The sequence below is a fragment of the Chroicocephalus ridibundus genome, chromosome 4 (assembly GCF_963924245.1).
Source record: "Chroicocephalus ridibundus chromosome 4, bChrRid1.1, whole genome shotgun sequence".
NCBI classification, from domain to species: domain Eukaryota; kingdom Metazoa; phylum Chordata; class Aves; order Charadriiformes; family Laridae; genus Chroicocephalus; species Chroicocephalus ridibundus.
In genome coordinates this window covers 2,861,611-2,885,052 of record NC_086287.1, presented here as the reverse complement: position 1 = coordinate 2,885,052, position 23,442 = coordinate 2,861,611, and the positions used below count along the sequence as shown (strand labels likewise).

The window sequence follows — 23,442 nt, the reverse complement described above, 5'->3', positions numbered from 1 at the left end:
CCAGTACTCCTGCGAAACACATTTGGGTAATTTCTGTTTGTTTAGACAGGTCCCCTCTCTGCTATGATTACCCCAAATCATTGCCATTAGGGAAGAGCTAATAAGTGGAAAGGTATATATATTTCAGTTTTCTAGCATGTACAGGTAGTCTTATCCACCTGTCTGGGTCCAGAAGCCCCATACAGAAGTACACGCCATGAAGCGCACGTCCACAGAATGTAAGCCAGAGATATCCAGCTATCTTCGAAGTGCCCAATGTCACGTAACCTTACAGTTTAAGACAGATTACTCGTGTTGCCGAAAGGTTTTGCCTCAGAAATAGGAAAAATAACCACCTGTTAACCACTTTTATCGCCTGCAGTGCATTCTTTAGGCACAAAGCCAGGGGACCTCCCTCAGTGTTGTGACTGTCCCCCGACAAGGGATAGGCCTAAGGGCTGTGGTGCAGCAAACTCAGCACACAAAGACAGCACTTTCAGGAGCTGAACTACAGTTCCCCAAAGGGACAGCTGTGTCTACCTCATCATTTGTAAGTATAACCCTTGTTAATTCAGAACTGGGGTTTTTTTTAAGGTAACAAATTCGGGCCTCCAAAGAAAAACTGTTTACAAATGGGGGCACGTGAACCATGACCAGTTAATGTATCACCTGTGCCTCATTTGAGGTACAGATACAAGAGCGAACTTTTAGCCATACCCTTCATCATTTTGATTGCGTAATTTAAAACATTTGTCCCCCCTGCTGAAACAAACCCTGCCTCTGGAACTCCCTAAACAATTGCAGTTTTCATCCTGCCCTTGTCATGTCATTTCCTATGCCACTGAATAACTTCTCCCCCAACCAGCAGCTTTAGAAAGTTCCGAGGTCTCAAATCTGAAAATGCACACCAAAAAATTAAGCTACTTACACACCTCCAACTCAGCTAATTACTCAAACTCGAGTAACAATGCAACCCTGCTGCCGCCGCCCCACAGGCTGAGGCGGCGGGAGGCTGCCGCCGCCACCCCCCTTTACAGTGACTGATTGACGTTCCCCTCAGCCATTCACAGCTCGCGGTGCCCGCTGGGCGCAGCGCGATTGGCCGAAGAGGTAGCGGTGGGCGGGCGCAGCGCTGGGGTAGAAGCTGTAGGTGCGGGAGCTCCCGCTACGTGCTGGTGCTGCAGGGTGCGGCGGCGGCTGCGGCTCCGGTGGCGGTGGGTCCCCGCGAGGTGACCTCTCTGGTGCTGCCTCCTCGCTGGTAGCGAGCACAGCCCCACTGGGTAGCCCCAGCGCTTGTTTCTCTTCGCACCGCCCTTCCTGCCTTAAAGGAGGGAAGGCGGGGGGGGGGTCGCTTGAGCTTGCAAAATGGCTGACAGCCGGGACGACGCCTCGGACCAGCTGAAGCACTGGCGGAGCCAGCGGGGCTCGCAGGTATCCGCCGGGGCTTCGCGGGGTGGACGGTGAGGCCTGAGGGGCTGCGACCCTCGGCACCCAGCTCGCCGCTGGGCCGGTAACGGTCCGTGCCGCTGCGGGGGGGGACGGACGGCGCACCGTTGTTTGTCGTTGTCGTCCCCACGTTAGGGGCCTGAGGGGAGCGGGTGAGCCCCGGTGCTGGAGGGTGCCCGCGTTGTCCGAAGGGCCGGGCGCCCCCGACCCGTACTGCGGAGCTCGGCTTGGGGCCGTGCCCGGGCAAACTGGAGCACGAAGGGGCCGGTGGCTGCCAGCTGGGCCCGAGGGACAAGGGCACGGCCTGGTCACAGCCTCCCCTGTTAGGCAGGAGTGGGGCCTCTCTGCGCCCTAACAGGCAGCTCCTTGGGCAGAGATATTATTTTATTTATTTTTTTCCCCTCATCTCAAATCGGATGCTTACATTTTGAATTCTGCAACCCCATGGGTAGAGCCCAGTGAAAATGTAATGAAGGAATAAAACAGAAGCTAAGGCACATTCGGCAATGTGTGGAGGCTTCTTTACCAGGTTGAAGTGGTTTGGGGCAAGCGGTTGACTGAAATCGTAAGAACGTGTAATCACTCCATCTTCTGAAGGTGTAGGATATACCCCAGAATAGTTGGATAAACACATAAATGCTCCAAGAGTTGATTTCCATCCTTCTTCAAATCCCTGTGGCAGTCTCTACTGTGTATTTTTTGACAGAAATGTGTATTTGACATTAAATACTTTTTCAGCTGGTTGTATGAAGCAGACACCTTATGAGACACGAGTGGATGCCTCAGTTCCCACTGTTTGTAGATGTTAAATCATCTTGACTTAATTTTTTTTTTCCCCTTGGCTTTAAAAGGTGTTGTATGAAAGCTACCTTCCAGTGATGAATTGTGACTTCATCATATCCTAGCGTGTTTCATAATAATTTCTTTTTGTACTGTGAGTAATAATTCTTGTATGGATCTTGGCTTTTCTGAAACAAAGCAGTACTTGATCCAAGCCAAGGTTAATTTGAAGATTGGGAGGCAATGCAAAGTCTGTGTTGCATAAGGAGTCATGAGACCTTAAGATAGAAAGTAGGGAGGACTTATTAGAATTTTAAAGTGGCTTGTATAAGGTGCAAAGTATCGCTAATGCCTGCAAGTATGTGCTTTGATGTACGGTGTTTACAACAGCTGTGACTAAAATTCTCCTGGCTTTGTTTCCCTTCTTTCTGTCATGGCGGGTTAGTGCTGTAATGAAATACGCATACAGATTGGAAAGTTCTTATCTTTTAAGGTTTTGACTGTATGCAGCTCCCAACCATATGAAAATATAGGCATCAAACAAACTCAAGTCCAAAAGTAGTGTGAGATTTCTTCTTAAAACTGTGGGGTTTTTCTGTCCCTTCACACTGATGGAACTTGTTTTGTGTGCACTGCATAATATCTTGAAATTAAAGTGAATATATTCTACCGTTTAAAAAAAAATTAAAATAAATGTTTGTACTTCTAATGTGAACATTACAAAAAAAAAAACTTTCAGAAAGTCTGCCTACACAAAAGGGACTGTACAACCACAAAGTTCTTAAAATTTTTTTTTTATAGGTTTAGTTTCAAAAACATGTGGTTTTAGCTACTACTACTAGTAGTCTTAAATATTAGCATTATAAAAGTGGTTTTCAGACAACAGAATAACTTCTTGGTTTGAGAAGGGCTGTATTACCTCTAGAAACCTTTATTCTTTGTTGTGTGCATAGTTTACAAATAATATGCAAGGTTTTCTTCTACCCTTGAGGTAATTACATGGAAGGTATTATAAATGCATAGGTGAATCAAAACGACTCAAAAAGTCTTCTTCAGACTAAGCTTTCACTTTTTTCTTTTTCCTCTGTTCTTTTTTTTTCTTCTGTCTTTTACCAAGTGTTCTCAAGGACTTTGTAGAGGAGAAGGTCATAGGTGTAGGTGTATGTATTATAGTCCTACCACTGCATGCTTAAACCTACTGGGATTCTCAGAATTTATGAAGAACTCCAGAATTAACAGGGCTCTAACTCAACATAACTTTTGTTTTTCTCAATGGGCTGAGTGAAACTTGGTCACTTCTTCAAGATGACATAAGTATTAGTGACTTTAAAAGGTCACTATATGGACTAGAGGGGTCTTAAGAGCTATGTCTCATTTTTAAAAAAAAAAAAAGTTACCAGGATACAGTCCCCAGGTTTGCTCTTCTTAGAATTACAGTAGTCAGATTGATAAACGATGCTGAAGTTATACACAGGATTTTTGTATAACAGTGTCACAGGCTGCCTTAGAACGGGGATGAAGTGGAAGTCTCTGTGTATACGTAGAACATGTGAGAAGGACGGAAATGTCTGTAACAAATGATAATACAAGAAGGTTGGAGAGGAAAATGCAGAAGCTTAGGATTCCATTGGTAGGATCTGTTCTTTTTCTTCATTACAGTGAGCTTGCCTGTCTTAAATGAATATGACAGATCAATACAAAAAACCCCAATGAATTTATCATTAGGAAAACCAGTACATTGGGGTTTAGCTGTGAGAAACTTGAAACTTTTAATCAGCAAAACTAATGAAGATAAAAATACTGGCAGTGCTAGAAGCTGGATTAAAAAAAAAAAATGAAGTAGATCTCCCTAAGCAAACTCTGAAAAAAAATTATTGATCAAAATGTTCAGTCAAAAATGTGATGTGTGAGCATTTTATAGTCTCGTCATCTGCAGACTCTACTGTGTTCTAAGAAAGGGCTCTTCAAAGCAGAGGCTTAGAATGGGTTTCAAGATGGGTTTGTAGCTTTCATACCTCAGTACAGAAAATATGTCAGGATAATGAGCTGATAATATAATTGCATTAATTTACGCTAGGTGAATATCTTGAAGTAGAATATTTTGCGCTTACTAGGCTGAATCATGGAATGGATGAATGAGCTTTCTCTTAATGTCCCTTGAATATGGTAGTGCCCTTCTACCTACTTTAAGGTATGAAATTAAATCCTAATTCAAAAAGTTCATTTGTAATGGCAATTTAAACAACTTCTAGTTTAAGACGATAGCTAAAAACATAATACCGCATACATATTTAAGGGTGCTAAATTATATGGGATGTTAGGATGTAATTTTAAGAAGTTGAACTCTTAGACTGACTCAGGATGGGAGAGGTTCCCGTGCGATCTGACTGGGCGATTTCTCAAGGTGAGCAGCGAAATAATTTTCTTTGGCTTATTTAAAACTGAGCGAAATATAAGGTAGGAAGCATGTGCTATGTAAGCAGTGGAAAGAATACTGAGAACAGTTTCTGCTCTTGTGTATTTCGGTTGACAAAGTATAGATAATGTTTTGATTTAAACAGATGTTCCTTTGACTTAAAAATACTTTAAATAAAGCTAAAGTGGTAACTTTCCTCTAAGTTTCTGAACATCGTGTTCCTGTGTGTAACAGGATATATATTGTCTTTTTTTAAATGCTTGTACAGATTTCAGTATAGGTTAGGATTTCATCATACTTAAGGAGTTGAATTTATGCTTATAGCTTTATGCTAATGAAGTGGCGAATGAAGAATAAAGAACCTAGATATTTTGGGAATTCAAGCCAGCTAGAGTAGTGTGTTGCATATTAGTAAGAACACATTGGAGATGCAGTTATCCTGTCAGATGTCTTTCATGTGGTTATTCATGTGCCTGAGTGTATATAACTCTCCCTGCGTACTCTGCCTCATCCAGAACTCTGGGTGTAGATGTTGAATAATTGCTATTTCCCCTGCCTTTGTGGGTTGCCTTTGGGGGGGGGGGAACAACAGCCTGGGGGCTAGTCCAGTTCAGTACACTATTCCATGAGATACAGTTGGGAATTTTGCCTGTTTACAGTAATTAAAGCACTTAAAGCAAAACTTAGATTGTCAGTATGGGAGTTGGAACACCATAAAGTTGCTGATAAAATAATGAAGGCCTTCTCATCGAGAATTACTCTTTCCTTCTCTTCACCATCTCTTTTCGTTTATAGAACTTTAAAAGAAGGAGAACTAGTTGGGAGGGGATGAGTGAGTTTATTCTGGTGCATTTCCTGTGGTTCAGGTGCGTGGGTGCTGCTGGCAGAAGAGGGTAGGATGGTATGGACGGAGAGCCCATATTGGGTGTATGTCAGTTTAGTGCAACATGTAACTGTGGATTTAGTGTTAACTGGTCATAATCTGTGACCCTGTTGCAAACTCTTTCTCTTGTTTCTTCCTTTGTTCCTCTGAGTCCTTTACAAACATTGCCCTGGCTCGTAACAATTAATAAATGTGCTCCAGGAAAAACTGGCACCTGCAGCCATCAGCTCTCTGGAGCTGATGTACCTTTCTTGCTGTTTTCTGCAATACCCAGTAAAATAGGACTGTTGCCTTAGAGAATATATGACCCCATATCTGATGCAGATAAAGCCTTTTTTACTGGGTGTTTTCTTAAGAAGGTGGGAGTACACTCAATTATAGTGCTACAGAGTTCCCCCAGATGTTTCTTGAAGTTATCTTGGAGTGGCTGTTTTTTTTCAGGTACGGGGTCACTCCGACTGTACAAGATGCTGCGGCTCTAAGTAGCCTATGAAAACGGTTAACTTAGTATGAAAGGAAGGGGAAAAGGATGAGTAGGGCTGTCTGGGCAGTTTCTTTAAAGACAATAATGATGTTAGTAAAAAAAAAAAAAATATATATACACAAACAAAATGTTCTGGTTTGCTGTCCTTTTGATAGGACATGTATTGACAGTAGGAATTCTTTAGGCCTTTTGTTAATCTTAGCCCTTCCATGGTTCAAGAGTCTAGAATGATGATTCCTCAGGTATTCTTACTTATTATATTTTCCATCTAGCTCTTCCAGACCAATGGTAATCATGGGTACCTCCCACTAGTCTTTATGCTGTGTGACTATAGCTCTTTCTTAATGCCTCCATCCCTGTACTGACCTTACCTTCCTCCTCTCCTTTCTCCCTTGTTACTTTCCAGCAGCTACTCCTTTTGTAGCGTGCTCTCTTTACATCTTCTCCTGTTGAGGTGGGGGGCAAACTGAACCTTAACTCATGTTTTAAGGATGACGCTCCCTATTTTTCTTGAAGCAAGATATACAGGCTTAACAAATAAAATTTCTGAACCATGGAAAACATTCTTGGATTATACATGACTTGAATTCCCCTTCTTAAATAGCCACAAATCTGGTACTGTGATGTAGTTAGACATCTATATTTTCTGTAAGCAGTTCAGAATCTCATGCTGTTGTGCTATATACTTGTTGATACATTCTGTGACACATAATGGTTGAACTGGCATGCACATTATGTGGCTTAAATATAGAAGGGTTTTAATTTCTGGTGGTGTGATATTATCTATCTATTGCTTTCAGAAACCAGATGTCTTGACCACTGGTGCTGGGAACCCAGTAGGGGATAAGCTTAATGTTCTGACAGCGGGGCCGCGTGGACCTCTTCTTGTTCAAGATGTTGTTTTCACTGATGAGATGGCTCATTTTGACAGAGAGAGGATTCCTGAAAGAGTTGTGCATGCAAAAGGGGCAGGTACGTTTAAAAACACATGTTTTTTTCTCTGTGTAGAATTAGATTTTAAAAAGCTTTTGAGTTAATGCATAGATTGTGACAGATAAACTGCATCATGTTAGCCATAATTTGGCATTGTAGATTGTGTATCAACAGTAGTGGTATGGCCTGGCTTAAAAGAACTCAATGTCAAAACTTGAAGCACTGAAAAACTCTTAAGGGAATAAAAAAGAACTGAGACAAAATGTAGTTACAGCCCTTAAATCTTTATTGTGTTTGCTGTAATTTCTGCTTCCTCTGTCTGTTACTCCATAGCACCCTGTTCCTCTGGAAGGGAAGACTTACCCGTCTCTATTTTAATGTCTGTTTGCATGTTATTTGATAGAGATTCTTGTCGTTGTCATCTGATGTATCTGTCTGACAAAGCAAGATAATGGTCTAATATTTAAATTAAAAATGAAAAAAACAACTCATTTTAAAATTTGTTATTGATCTTAGTAGGGTAGAACTGTCAGGTCTGACTTTTTTGTTGTTGCCTATTGCCCTAGAAGAAGAAAATAGGGGACTGAATTCTATTATAATGTGAATGTACATGGGAAAAATCCTCTGTGGGGGTGGGAAGAACTTTGTTGCTTCATCCAGCTTACAGATGGACCAAAAATTCTGCAACACTTATCAGGATTAAAGAAACACTTGTCTTGCTCTGAGGTAAATATGCAAATCTTGGCAGAAGAGCATCCAAAAAGCTTCTGTTTGTTATTCCGCACAGTACAAATGAGGTCTGTATTGCTGCTGGGAACTGTTAGCAATGTGTTAAGGAGGGGAGAGGGAGCACCAAGCAAATAGTAGTTTTAGTTAAGTAAATTTCATTCTGTGAAAATAAATAGAGTGTTCTAGTGCATAGATATAAACTCTGTTTAGACTGGTGTATTTCCATGTTTCCTTTTGACTTAAAGCTGTTTGGACCATAGTGGAATAACAGATACGCTGTGAGTGGAAGGAAGTTATCTAGATCTGATATTTTGAAATGACTTTTTCAGGAGCTTTTGGCTATTTTGAAGTCACGCATGATATTACCCAGTATTGTAAGGCCAAAGTGTTTGAACACATTGGAAAAAGAACTCCGATTGCTATACGATTCTCCACTGTTGGTAAGGCTTTAAAGTTATTGTGTGTCTTCTTACATGTGTACCATAGTTACACTGATAGCAACGTTTGCGTTGTGGAACACTTAATGTGCTTAAGGTAGTTTGAAGTGCTTTCTGCCAACCAGTTCCTCTTTTGTGAATTTAATTTAAATTGCAAGACCTTAAGCAGCTTCTGCATCTTTCTGCCAGAGCTCTCTGTAGACCCTTTTCCCTCTAGAATGTGAGAGAAAGGATAGCCTGAGCTATTTTTTTTCTGACAGAAAGTTTGCTTTGTTTCTGGGTGGATTGTATCAACACTTGCATGCTGTGGTTTAACGCTTGAAAGTTAAATACCTATAACCTTTTATGCTGTAGGAATGTTTTGGGGATCAATGCTGCAAAGTATGTGCTAGGCAAAGAAGAATAAACAATCTTCCATAAATAAACTCTTATTTCTTAAAGAGCTGAATGCATAAACTAGCAAAATCTTAAGTGGTGTTAGTTAAAACATGCATTAGCATCAATATCTTGTCTGATAGAAAAATGATCTTTCAAAACTTGTGTTGCTACTCTATCTGTATTTAAAAGAAAAGAAGTGCTAATGAGGATTCAGTTCTCGAAGTTAATATTGGAGAGAAAGTAGTCCAACAGGGCTCGGAGAGCTGCTGGTTTTGGCCTACTGCCTTTTCCCTGTCACCAAACCTTAAGGAGTCCTGGAATGTTTTACGGGAGAAAGATGTGCAGCTGAGTGTGATCTGTAGATTGTGTGCTGAAGTGGGTTATTGCAACGGTGCCTTTTTTTCCCTGCTCTGTTTGAACATGTTTCTTCCTAGCTGTTCTGTAGTACACGTCTTTTTCAATGAGAGAAAGAGTGTCCTTCTTATTTCATCATGATGTTCAGTGTTGGCTGTTCCTGAATACTTCTGGAGCACTTCTGCTCTGTTATAAAGTTACCCATTGAAAGGACTGTTTTGGATAAAGCACAAGGGGAATTAAAAGGGTTACAACTCTTCTATAAGTTACCTTTTTATTAGGCATGCTATTTAGATTGCTACCTTCCAAATGAGAGCTTTCACGCTGGCGTTTGATGCAGAGAAATTAATGTGTTTTTCACCCGATTCTGCCTTATAATCTGATGTTGTCTCTGTTAGTGGTAAAGCAAATTCCACTCTTAACTGGTTCAAGTGGATATACTTGTTTTTTCTTTCTTATAATTGTGGCCTAAATGCTTGGGAGGGTGTCTGTTCACACTTTGGAAACTTTCAGCGCCTGAAGTATCGTTGAAAATATGCCAAAAATTCCTTGGTGTAGAAAAGACTTAAATTAAATCAACCCCACCCTTTTAGGATTTTATGGCATATTCTTAAGTTCTGTTTTTAAGCTTATAGTTTGTATCCATTTCCTATCGTAACACTTCTGTACGTTCATGTGTTTCTTCAAGCTGGAGAATCTGGGTCAGCTGATACAGTTCGTGACCCTCGAGGATTTGCAATGAAATTCTATACAGAAGAGGGTAACTGGGATCTTGTGGGAAATAATACTCCTATCTTCTTCATTCGGGATGCGATGTTGGTGAGTAAGCACAAAAGGTGAGGGTACTTTGTGAAAGAGTCCAGAAGCTTGTTCACGTCTTGTTCATGCTTCACTGAGAAGCAAAAGCTGTTCTTCTGGTGCACCTTTTGTCTGTTAGATGGTCCAGACATTTTTGACTTGAAAAGGTGTTATTTGAAAGAAAATTAAGAACTAATGCTTGATTACTTATGTGGTTTCATGCCACAAATAGCACATGCACTTAGTTGTGTTCAAATTTGCTGGTTTACTCTGTAGATGGCTTTTTCATTTTGAGGCCACTGGGGGGAGAGGGGGGAAGACTTTTCACCTTAAAAACTTCTTGCAAATTCTTTTTATTAAATCTGATTTTTTTTAAATTTTTTTTACTTTAAATTTAAGTTTAACAGTGCTTTGTAAGTGGAGAGGCTTTCCTTGAGTGGAGGAGTTCTGCAAAGGTACTTCATAGTATCTCTGTATTCATTTAGGAGTCAGATATTCAGTAAAGTTCAGATATACAAATTTGAAAAGATTTTTCCCTCACTTTATCAATCACAAAAGGAAAGCATTCTTTAGCTTTGAACAGCCCGTTTATCCTAATTGTAAATGTTTCACTTTCAGAGACCAATAAAATTGGGGTAATGAAACTGGTTGCAGGAGGTGTATGACAATAGAAGATTTTTTTTCAGTGATGTTAAATCTTTGTCTCATTTTTCAGTGTGCTGTTCCTTTCATAGTTGAAGGTAATGAAAAAACTGTTTGTCTTTGTTTTGTACCAGGAGTTGCTTAGTATATGCCATGTAGCCCAAATAATTTGGAGATGTTACAGAACTTTTTTTTTTCTCCCCCTCCTTCTTCTCTCCTCCACTTCTGGACAAATTAGTTTCCGTCCTTCATCCATAGCCAAAAGAGGAACCCTCAGACTCATTTGAGGGATCCTGACATGATGTGGGACTTCTGGAGTCTTCGCCCTGAGTCCTTGCATCAAGTAAGGTTCTCCTTTGACTTTATTTTATATTATGAAGAAAATCATGTTATGACAGCATGTATTTTTAACTGTCTCTCTTCCATGTTTTGTCTACAAGCCTACATCGTCTTTTAGGAACAGTAAAGGTGAAAGGCCTACAATAACTTTTAAGGCCATTAGTATGTGTATCTAGTGCTTTTTCTTTTAATGACTCTGTGAAATGGGTGGGGTTCTTCTGTTTTCACAATCATGTTTTATATAGGGATGAAGGGGAAGTTGCTAAGTTTTCTAATGCTGAAGCACTGGAGGTACTGGTGAGCAGCAAACAATGTTAGAGAACAGTAAAATACTGGGAAAGTAATGCTATTGCATATAAGTTTATTTAAAGCTGTGTATTGTGTAGCGCATTAGAACAACTCCAAAAATCACTAGAATTCACAGTGCATTCTGAATATTCTGAAATGTATTTGTGTCCAAGAATGTTATGCGAAAAAGCTAATATAAAATTAAAAATGCAGTTGTACTTTTTTTTTTAAAAAAAAGGGGTTAATACAGAAGCCTTCCAGTAATTACTAATTGGAAAAAGAGGTATCACAAGCATTGTTTGTGATCATAAGCCTTAAGAAAAGCAGCATTTTGAATGTGTATGCATGGTGGTATGTTACTGCTTGAAGACTTTGAAGAACTAGTTGTTAAGGACTTTGGTTTTCAGATTTTTGTCTTTAACTTGAGGGGAAAAAAAAAATCTGATTTATATTTGTAACTTCAATTATCCATGCATAACTACTCCGTGCTTATAGCGACAATCATAACATTATCATTAGGTTAATGTCTTGTATTTCAACATATATTTCATGTGGGTGTAGAACTTCACATAGGTCTAATTCACAGTTGTTCTTCATGCAAAACCAAAGCAGTCTTATGTCTTTAACACTCTTAAACTAGGAATTCCTCAAGGAATTCATAACATTAAGATAACTTCCAGTGATGCAGATTACTGCAGTAAATGAACTTTGTCTTGAATGGTCACTTTATCTATGGACTGGTGAGTCCGTTAATATTGTTTGATTCTTCTCTTAGGTGTCTTTCTTGTTCAGTGATCGTGGTATTCCCGACGGCTATCGCCACATGAATGGATATGGATCACATACTTTTAAACTAGTTAATGCTAGTGGAAGAGCAGTTTACTGCAAATTCCATGTGAAGGTATTGATATTCCTTTTACAGTTCTCAATTAGAAGCATATATCATATTGGATAAAAACCAGATTAAATTGAGTAAAAAAGGTCTGTCACTTCTCAAGTTTCATCCAGAAAAGACTTGTTAGTGCATAGACTCAATCAAAAAGATGTGTGGGTTTTTCCTATATCATTTCCATGCCTTTAACAAGCATGATGAACATCAGTTTTCCTGCTATGACACAGTAGGTATTTACTATGCTATAAAAAACTCTTCTTTGAGGAGTTGTCTCTTGTTAGTGGAGAACTTGGTCTACTTGTATGGCGAGCTCCGAGCATCTTGGTCAGTTTATTGCATTTCAGACTCCCTTGCTGTCATTTAGTGCAGATGCAAGAATCTGTAGCCCTTTGGAAATGTGTTTTATTCAGCGTGTATCTTCTGTTTCATGTTCATGGCTACGCAGTAGTTCAGATTCAGCAGGTGCTTCTACAGGTAAAAGTTCTCTGTCTGGATCTGGTTTTTGTTTCTGTTTATCTTCTGGATATGAGCTGCATTGATCTAGTATTTTTAAGACTCAACTGTTTGTCAAAATATAAAAACTCTGCTTACAAGAGCTCTGCAGCTAAAGCTCACAGAACTTCCACACTTCTGTGAGAAAGCAGTCTCTAGCATATCTCACGTGAAACCAGCTTCCTTTCAAGGTTTTAAAGACAATACAACTTCTTACCTATTTGGACATCTACCTCTGAAGCAAGACTTTGTAAACCATTATGTTAAACTAGGAGGGACGGTATAGCAGGTTTTAGCCTTTGGGTTGTCAAAAGCTTGTTAAAATGAGATCTTTAGTTAGCGCTAAAGATGTCACAAATAGCGGTGGGAGACTGAGATTCATATAGAATCCAGAACTTTCAGCCCAGAGGGCTGCAACCATTTTAGCACTTTGTGTTGGCACGTGGTCTGTAGGAAAAGGTGGGATGATGGGTTGGTAAAGGAGCACTGCATCCTCAAAGGGGAGAGGGCAAACTGCTTTACTTGACGTGCTGCAGGGATCATACCTTCATGGTTGATACCTTGCGTTTTGTGGTATAGCATTACATATTTATTTCACTTTTATCAGAGAAGTAATTTTTATCTGGATGGCTGTTATTGAATGTACTGTTATTCTGAACTCAAGTTATTGGGGATTGGAAGATGGACAGTCATATTCTTTGATTCTAAGTCTTGTTAAAGTACATTCTTATTAATGGTTTCTGTAATACTTTGTGTGTCGTAATTGCTTTTATTGCTTTTAGACTGACCAGGGCATCAAAAATCTTTCTGTTGAAGAAGCAGAAAGATTGGCTTCTACTGATCCTGACTATGGAATACGCGATCTTTACAATGCCATTGCCAAAGGGGACTATCCATCGTGGTCTTTCTACATTCAAGTTATGACGTTTGAAGAAGCAGAGCAATTTCCATTCAATCCTTTTGATTTAACTAAGGTATCTCTGATGCTGTTGTGAAACTCAATTTCGGCTAGTTTAAGAAAGGCCATGACATCAGAATGTAGCAAATGCCATAACTGAGTTGTTGGGTTTTTTTACACAATAAAGTGTAACAATTTCCATGGAGTAGCTAGTAACTAGTAGTTACTAGTCCGTGTCAATGTCCTGTTATTCTTCCCTTCTATATTTTAAGTGTGCTTTTTATTATATGGTCATGATGAGTCAGAAATTCTGGTAATGAAATTACACTGATGTTAGATCTGATGTTACTCTTCCTCGGTGAAATATGGATAGGGCTTGATTCCAGGCCTTAAGATTACAACTGAACAGCATTTCCAAAGTGTGATCCCGGATCATACAGTCACACCCTGAGCTTGCTAGTTTTAAGTATTGTTGATAATGTGGCTTCTGACTGTTAATCTGATTTTTGTCAGGCTTCCAATTGCTGTTCCAAGCAATGGCTTGTTGAAAGATACTAATGTAAACTTGTGTTACTTTTTTTTTTTCCTCTAATATTGCTCTCCCCAAATTGCTGAAGACTCTTGAACTTGAACATACACGCTAAGATGACAAAGAAAAGGCTAGTTAAGCTGGTTGCATTTTGAAGTAGCTGAAAACAATCATGCTACCAGTTCCGCCTACAATATTGCATTCCTAAGCAGTTTTTCAAGCGCCAGTGGGTATTTCATTTAAGTAGCCAAGTGCTGAGATTATGCTGGGATGATGAAATAAATTGCATTAGTACTCTGTATTGATTGCAAAAGACTGTGTAAAATAAGACATTTCTCAAAATGTTTGTTAGCAAAAAAAATAAATTTCTTCAGTAACGTATTTTCTCAATCAAAACTTAAATCAGGCAAATGTTGCCTTGTAATTACTTAAGCTGCACAAACCTATAATAATGTTGATTTTTAATGTATGTGTTATGTCTTGTAGATTTGGCCGCACGGTGACTACCCTCTCATCCCTGTGGGAAAGCTTGTCTTGAACAGGAATCCTGTCAATTACTTTGCAGAGGTAGAACAGATGGCCTATGATCCCAGCAACATGCCGCCTGGTATTGAACCTAGCCCTGATAAAATGCTGCAGGTAAGCCACAACGCACGGAAGGTTTTACCTGAAGAGCATTATGTTTGCTTTGCTGTTTATGAAAGCATTCCTGTCCCTGTTTGTGTAGAAACAGTAAACCTGACAAATGGAAAGCAACTAATTTTTTGTTTGGTTTTTTTAATTTTAGTGTTGGGGTTTTTTTGAATTATTTTAGTGTTTGGTTTTCTTAATCATCACCATTTGATGTGCTCATTAAAAAATTAAATATAAAAAGAATGGGAAAGAACTAAAGGAATAGAAAACATAGAATTTAGAGGACATCTGCAGTAGCTATAAAAGCTGATGAGGAATTCTGTCAGTCTGGCAAAAGGTATGGGATAAAACCATAGCATCAATGCATATTTACTTGTGCTTTTACAGTATATCTTAAAATTACAAACTCTTATGAGTATAAGGTGGACTTCAAATGCTCTAAAATACAGGTATAACTAATCCCTGATACAAACAGGTCAAAATACATAATAAGACTGGCTGCAGCAGACTATACTGTCTGCAGAGTCATGGGTGTTGGCATATTAAGCTTTTTCAGATTAAAACCAGGTTGTTGTTTCAAATTATATCCATGTAAACAAGAAGGTATTTTGACAGTTTTAACTGGATAAACTTTTGAACCATCATGTGGTGGTTCTGTTTTGCCTCTCTTTGCTCCCACAAACTTCATGGTCAGAATCAGCCTGTCTTCTTGGCACCCAGATGTCACTAGAACTGCTTCAGATACGGTTCGTCACATAAATAAGGGACTACCGTATTTCAGATGTAATAAATTTTTAAATCTAAGTTTGGAAATAAGTAGGAAAACACTATATTATTCCTTAAGAACGTTTAGCACAGTGATAGTCACTTTCATCTCTACATGTGTGACCATTTTCCTGCTTGAGAGTAGGTTTGGCATTCTGGAATTGGTAGGAAATACCCAAGCTGCATAAATGCAACTCAGCCTGCCATTCTTCACTGGTGTTCCAGCAAAGTTAGTTTGTGTTTTGAGTGTTGCTCTGGACATATGTTCCTGATGTGCTTTAAATTATATGGAAAGGAAACAGTCTTCTCCCTTTTACAACAAATGTATAGTGCTTTGAATTGGTATATACCACTTAAGTGATCTCTTTCAGCAAGTAGTAGTTAACGTTTGTGATTAAATGTTTTAGGGTCGTCTCTTTTCGTATCCTGACACTCACAGACACCGGCTGGGACCTAACTATCTCCAAATTCCTGTGAACTGCCCCTTCAGAACTCGTGTGGCCAATTACCAGAGGGATGGGCCGATGTGTGTTTCTGACAACCAAGGTAGTAATGGAAATACCTTTAAATATAATGATACCTATGCATGCACTGCAGAACTCTCCTCTGTTCACGGGAGGTGTAAGATACTTGCTAAACAGATGTGGGTGTCTTGCTATTACTAACAATTATACTGTAAGAAATGCTACTTTTTCCTCTTTCCTACCGTTCAGTGTCTCTTGTGACTCCTCCCCCCAGCTCGTACATCACTGTGTAACTTTGTTTGGATGTTTGGACAGGGGATGTGGACTCTGTTTAAAAGTGTAAAAAACAAGTGAATCTTAAGGTGTGTTTAATAACTTACAAATAGGCCTTTAAAAGAAAGGGGGTTTGCAGGACAACGGTCAAAGAATTCAGTAATGTCCCTAGTTTACGTTCCTTTAAAGACTTCTAGAAACATGCTCGTTAAAGGGATTTAATTGAAAAAGTTCTAAATTGTTAATTATTTAAAATGAAATATGCTAGAGAAATTATTTCACAGGAGTTAATTACCACTACTTTGTTTCTACTTCTATGCAAAAATGTAATCTAAAAATAGTAGAGATGGCCTAAATGTCTTTGAGAAATCTGTATTCGCATTTTTCTAAATTTAAAGACTGGCTTTCTTATACTCGGTCCACTTTGTTAAACTGCTTTGCTGTCTGATTTCCAAGAGATTGTGCAAGGCAAGAGTATGAATGCCAAGCTTTAACTTCACCTCTATTCAGCAGTCTCCGTTCTGTCAACGTTTGCCCAATAGTGACTGTTTTACACCTGGGAGTGAACAAGGATATGCTTAAGCTATGCCTCCTGCCAAAAACACTGTATTCCTCTGGGCTATGAATTCTAATACTTACTTGAAGGGAGGAGAGGGAAATATTTGTAAAATGGGAACTTGAAAACAGCTGCTTCTGTCCAAGAAGAGATAATAAGTTTATTTTTATGCAGTTCTGTAAGTACATTATGTGTTTAAAATAAAGCCCCTCCATAATTAAGATTAGTAATACTTCAAATGTGCAGATGAAAGTGTATTTTTATGCTGCCTTGGACTAAAACTTTTAATAACTTTCATAACTTTGTCTATTAAAATTCTGAGCAATGTTTCTGCGAGAGCGGCCAGACCTCCTTATATCTGAAACAGATCAGTTTTTCCCCAAAAAAGCTATTGAAATTCTGTTTGCAGTAAGTGCTGTGAAGTACTGGCTTGAAGACACAGCTCCTGATGTTGAGCTGTATGTTGACAGAAAAATACTGACAACTGTTTTTATTAGAGTGAATCATAACTGGGTAATTGTTTTAGGTTCTTGTAGGCAAAGAACACTTTCTGTCTTACGACTTAATCTGAGAGAGCTGGAGTCTGACTGGTTTGTTTTTGTGGGGCTTTTTTGTTCGTTTTCAGGTGGTGCCCCAAACTATTATCCAAATAGTTTTACTGGTCCGGAAGATCAGCCCATGGTAAAGGAATGCCGTGTGTCTGTTTCCGGAGATGTGCAGCGCTTCAATAGTGCAAATGAAGATAATGTGACTCAGGTATGACGTATGAAAAGGCTTTATATTGCTTATTACATAAGATGAGTTTATAGGATGAGTTTAGAGAATATTAATAAGAATCAGTGAAGCGTGACTTCTCTCTGAAGCATCTGGGCTAACACGAAGTTCAGCTTGGAAAATCTCCATACAGCTTAATTTAATGAATAACTGAATTTTTGCTGACAGGATAGTTAATGAATTCTCACAGACTTTTGCCATCCATATTCTGGGCCCAGATATCTAGAGGCTGTGACTTCTGTCTTCTTGCAATTGCTGTCTGCAGATAACCAGGCTAGAGTATTCATGTAACGTCATAATCATCAGCTCCTGAACTGGACCCCAACAGCAATATTTATTTTCTTTAATTCAATAAGCAACAGGGTTTTTTAAAGCTAGACATAGAAAGAATTGTTAGCAGGTTTGCCAAAAAGACCCCCACAAATTGGTTGCCTTTTGAGCTTAAATATTTTATTAAGTGTTGCCTTACTATTAAGAGTGAAAACTATTTTTTTTTTAGTAATAATGAATCCTCTTAGTCTAGTAAGTATTATTGGCTGCTACGGGTAGAATGACTTGCTCTTGGAAATGTCAAAATAAAACTTTGTCTCTAATCATAAGGTACGAGAATTCTATACCAAAGTGCTGAAGGAGGATGAACGTCAAAGGCTGTGTAAAAATATTGCTGATCATCTTAAAGATGCGCAACTCTTCATTCAGAAGAGAGCTGTAAGTGGCCTGTTTTGGTTTTTAGCTTTTGCTCTTTATTCCAGATTTTCTTGCAGTCTACTGACTTTGTCAAAATGACCATATGCTTGTGGAAAGGAATATGAGAAATTCTTCTTGAGCAGGCAACTTCTAGATTTTTCTTACACAGGAGTTATCAGTACAGAACACTTAAATATTTTTGTATTTACATAATATAACATAAATAATGTATAACATGTTAAAGTAACACGTCAAGGATGTCACTATGTGTTTAGCTTGGTGTTTCAAAGTCAGGTGACTGCCAGTGTAATGTTTTGCTTTAAACCAGGAAAAAACAGTGAGGGCTGGGGAGGGATTGGATCTTTATCCTTCACAGTGGAACTTTGCTTACATCAAGAAAGAGGTTTGTGTGAGACAACAGGCATAGTGTTTGATGTTGTTCATAGCTCCTTTCTGGTTGGTCAGAATTAAACTTTTAGAAAAGAGTTTTCATCCTTCTTTTCTTCCTTATGGTATGTACTGCTTGTAGACCACAGAGCTGAAAATGTGTTAAGGAATATGTTTCAAGTGGAGGGAAAAAAATTTGTTGACTCTTCTGTTCTGTCTTCCTGTTTAGGTGAAAAACTTCACTGATGTTCATCCTGACTATGGTGCCCGTATTCAGGCTTTGCTGGACAAATACAATGCTGACAGTGGGAAAAAAGTAAGCTAATGATTTCTGTATTTGAAATTTGACTGGCTGTGAATTGTCTTAGCTTCTTTTGTAAACCCCCCAAAAAATGGGAAACTGGTCTGGATTCCCATTTGATTTAAATCATAGAACCATAGAATAGTTTGGGTGGGAAGGGACCTTTAAAGGTCATCTAGTCCAACCTGCCCTGAGGTAAGCAGGGACATCTTTAACTAGATCAGATTGCTCACAGCCCCATCCAACTGCATCTTGAATGCTTCCAGGGATGAGGTATCTACCACCTCTCTGGGCAACGTCTCACCACCCTCACAGCAAAGAATTTCTCCTCAGATCTCATCTAAATCTCCCCTCTTCCAGTGTAAAACCCTTCCCCCTCGTCCCATGGCTCCCCTCCCTGATCCAGAGTCCCTCCCCAGCTTTCCTGGAGCCCCTTGAGGGGGGGCTGGAAGGTCTCTGTGGAGCCTTCTCTTCTCCAGGCTGAACCCCCCCAGCTCTCTCAGCCTGTCCTCCCAGCAGAGGGGCTCCAGCCCTCCCAGCATCTCCGGGGCCTCCTCTGGCCCCGCTCCAACACCTCCGTGTCCTTCTGCTGTTGGTGCCCCAGCGCTGGAGGCAGCACTGCAGGGGGGGGGTCTCCCCAGAGGGGAGCAGAGGGGCAGAATCCCCCCCCTTGCCCTGCTGGACACGCTGCTGGGGATGCAGCCCAGGATATGGTTGGCCTGCTGGGCTGCCAGTGCACATTTGCTGGGTTTTCTTGAGCTTCTCATCCACCAGTATCCCCAAGTCCTTCTTGGCTCTCCATCCCTTCATCCCCCAGCCTGTGTTCATACTGGGGGTTGCCCCAAACCAGGTGCAGGACCCTGCACTTGGCCTTGTTGAATCTCATGAGGTTCACATGGGCCCAGTTTTTGAGCTTGTCCAGGTCCCTCTGGATGGCATGCCGTCCCTCAAGCGTGTCAGCTGTACCACTCAGCTTGGTGTCGTCTGCAATGGCAGAAGTCAGTGCATGTAAAAAACAAAACGAGGAAACAGCTCTCTAATTACATTTGATTAAATGTTGATTAACCAATCATAGAACCATAGGGTTGGCAGGGCCCTCTGGAGATCATCCCCTCCAACCCCCTGCCAGAGCAGGGTCACCCAGAGCAGGTGGCACAGGAACGCGTCCAGGCGGGTTTGAATGTCTCCAGAGACGGAGACTCCCCCACCTCTCTGGGCAGCCTGTGCCAGGGCTCTGCCACCCTCACAGCAAAGAAGTTCCTCCTCGTGTTGAGATGGAACTTCCCATGGTCAAGTTTGTGCCCGTTACCCCTTGTCCTGTTGCCAGGCACCACTGAGAAGAGCCTGGCCCCATCCTCCTGACACCCCCCTTTCAGTATTTACAAGCCTTGATAAGATCCCCCCTCAGCCGTCTTTTTTTCAAGACTGAAGAGACCCAAATCCCTCAGCCTTTCTTCATCAGAGAGATGTTCCAGTCCCCTCAGCATCTTGGTAGCCCTTTGCTGTCCCCTCTCCAGCAGTTCCCTGTCCTTCTTGAGCTGGGGAGCCCAGAATTGGACACAGCGCTCCAGCTGTGCCCTCCCCAGGGCAGAGCAGAGGGGGAGGATGACCTCCCTCCACCTGCTGGCCACACTCTTCTTGATGCCCCCCAGGATGCCATTGGCCTTCTTGGCCACAAGGGCACACTGCTGTCTCATGGTCATCCTGTTGTCCCCCAGGACTCCCAGGTCTCTTCCCACCGAGCTGCTCTCCAGCAGGTTACCCCCAACCTGTCCTGGTGCGGGGGGTTATTCCTCCCCAGGTGCAGCACCCTACACTTGCCTTTGTTGAATTTAATAAGGTTCCTCTCTGCCCAAGTCTCCAGCCTGGCCAGGTCTCTCTGTATGGTGGCACAGCCTTCTGGTGTGTCAGCCACCCTTCCCAACTTTGTGTCATCAGCAAACTTGCTGAGGGTGCACTCTATCCCCTCGTCCAGGTCATTGATGAGTATATTGACTGGGACTGGACCCAGCACAGACCCCTGGGGAACACCACTCGTCACTGACCTCCAACTGGACTCTGTGCCCCTAATCACGACACTCTGAGCTCTGTCTTTCAACCAGTTCTCAATCCACCCCACTGTCCATTCGTCAAACCCACTCTTCCTAAGCTTCCCTGTGAGGATGCTGTAGGAGACTGTGTCAAACGCCTTGCTTAAGTCAAGGTAGGCAACATCCACTGCCCTCCCCTCATCTATCCATCCAGTCATGCCAACGATGTACAGTTGTTTCAGTTGGGTTTTTGTGAGGTTTCTGGAAGGTAAGTGTACATGACATGCAGTGTGTTCAGGCTGGTTCTTCAGGCCAAATGATTACCCGCTCTTTGTAATAGTAATGAAACGTTTCCACAAGCCTTCCCTGGGCTCCCTGCTTGCTATGTAGAATAACAGTGTTGCTTCAAGTACTTGTTTGTTAGGTTTTTTTCTGAAACTTTCCTCTCTGCTTTCAATGGGACTTGCTCTGACTATTTCTTTTTTTGTTATTTATAGGATGTAATTAGGACATATTCACAGTCCACATCTAGTGTGTCTGCCAAAGAAAGATCCAACTTGTAAAGTGTGCTGCAGAGATTTATTCTATGAATTTTCCGTCCCTACAACCGCAGGACAACCTGTTGAGTGTAGCAGACTTCCGCACAAGTATAGAAGTGTTTTACAGGCTTGATTTATTAAGCTTTCAAGTGCCTGTATCTGTATTGGAAACTAGGTAACAAACTAACAATCCTAGTGCCTTTCAACACTAGTGCTTTGCTGCTTATTAACAACACGTGATGTTTTTCAGGAAACTCATGATTAAAAATTGTCTCTGTTTCTAGAAGTAAACATAAGTTTAATTAAAATACTTTCACTTTTTTTTCATTATAAAACTTCCCTGCCTAATCATGCAATAAAACTTCTGTAATGACACTGTGATTATCCTTACAGATAAATGTGTTCATGTTAAGAAGTTGAAGTTGCTTGATATTTCTGATAAAATAGTTATCTGTATGCATTTGTAGACGCTTCCTTTTGAATTTCACTTTTGGCTATCCAAATGTGGTAAATGATAAAAAGGTAAAATGATAAGTAGTAGTTTGAGTAAAGTGTTGGTTATGTCGTATTCCTTATGACTGAAATGAAGCTAACTAGAAAGTTTAATCTCAACATATGTAAATTTTATTCCCAATATATATTTTAAGATAATCTTTGCTTACGAATGCTAGGTTGGGATATAGCTGACCTAAGGGAGATAAGAAAGGATATTTTCTTATTACATACACTTTACAACTAAATTGATTACATCTTACAGGTCTTTAGTGGGGAGGAAATTGTTCTTTCTAATCTGTAAGAATTTAAAATGAACAATATTAATTTTCTGAGTGTCTGAGAAATTAACCTCCAAATGCGTGAATATTCCTATCTTGGCCAAATTCTATCTCAAGCACTTTCAGAACTATTCTCAGTGGTTCCTGAAATTCTGCTCGTTTACTGCCCAATCTAATAATGCTCTATATTGATCAAGCCAGAGCTAGTTCTCAGAGTTCGACTTGAATTCAAGTGGCAAGTTTGAATGAATGTGGGTATCTGTAGCTAGATATACGTATAAAACTACCTTGGTTGACTATGAGTAGTGATCACCTAAGAAAGCACCTTGTCAGCATCTGAATACTTTACTATACAAAACTTAGATTATTGTTTTATAAAGGCCAAAATCTCACTTAGGAATTTTTCTTAATTTGGAAAGTGTTACCCGGTTATGGAGTAATTAGCGTCCAAGGTGACTGTTGGAGTTTAGAATAAAAATCTGTCCTGTCTGTTGGACATTGAAGTTAGTCCTAACAGACCAAAAGAGTTTCAGAAGTGCACTCAGTAGGATCAGGCAATTCCCCATGCGTCTGAAGTCCTGGCAAGTTTTAATAACTGCTCTGCCTGTTACTTCTTCCTCTTCTCTTGACAAAGAGAAAGATCGGTGTATATGTGTAATTAGTCCAGATCCTAGTTGTGCTGCATTGCCCCTTGTTTGAATTATTTGCTTTCCTTGTTTGCCTGATGATACTGCCTCATTTGCATTTGGAAGAAGCATGAATTATGGTATAAAGGATTTCAGAGCCCAACCACTATCTCTAAACTCAAGCAAATGTTTTGCAAACTTCAAATCATAGCAGTTTTTAATATTCAGAGCATTTCTCAGTCTGTCCTGAGTTGTATTTTGAATAGGAGTACTTTCTGATTTGGCATTTAAATGTGAATTAGCATTCCAAGAAGTGGAATGGTAAAGAAGAGTAGATGCTAAGTGCCGTTCCATTAAATTGTAGAAAGCTACTTCTTCTCCCACTCACTTATCTACTAACCTATTGTGAAAAATCAGCTGTGATACAGATGCAATAAAATAATATGAACCAATAGCCTGCTCTATTCTGGGATTCGGTTTGGATTTTTACCTGATCAGGCAGATGGGAGCTGAAGGAACTACACGAATGGGTGGGAATATTTCTTGCTGGAACACGGAATCCTAAAGAGTTTGGAAAAAGAGTAACCAAGGCTTAATCTTTAATTTTGGTTGTGTCTGCTAAATGAATTATATTGTCTTTCTCTGATTTCTGAAATAAAACTGAAATTAAAGATCTCCTGGCAACGTGTTGTCTGTTCTCTGTGTAAATGCTTTCAAATAGTTTATTTTAGTCTAGGAAGTTCATACCTTCATCTGATTTTTTTTTTTTTAAATTGTGCAGAAGCTGTTGAAGTTCTGGGTAACTGGTATCTATTTCAGAAATTAGTTACATGTCCTTCACAGGCCCTGACTGCCAACAATAGACTCGGACTCAAGGCTGGTGCTTGGAATTGCTGTGTAGGGGCCAAACACTAAATTCTGCTCAGGTCTTGTATGT

At 40.2% G+C, this 23,442-nt stretch overlaps 1 protein-coding gene across 1 annotated transcript; it reads left to right on the top strand.

The window, feature by feature from the left end:
• Positions 1-1,104: 1,104 nt before the first annotated feature.
• On the top strand, positions 1,105-23,189 carry CAT (catalase). Its single transcript, XM_063332382.1, has 13 exons — positions 1,105-1,410; positions 6,789-6,960; positions 7,980-8,090; positions 9,508-9,638; positions 10,498-10,602; positions 11,662-11,787; positions 13,053-13,244; positions 14,184-14,336; positions 15,503-15,641; positions 17,014-17,144; positions 17,763-17,870; positions 18,466-18,552; positions 21,065-23,189. The coding sequence occupies exons 1-13, from the start codon at positions 1,345-1,347 to the stop codon at positions 21,128-21,130; spliced, it is 1,587 nt and encodes a 528-aa protein (XP_063188452.1). The 5' UTR covers positions 1,105-1,344; the 3' UTR covers positions 21,131-23,189.
• Positions 23,190-23,442: the final 253 nt, after the last annotated feature.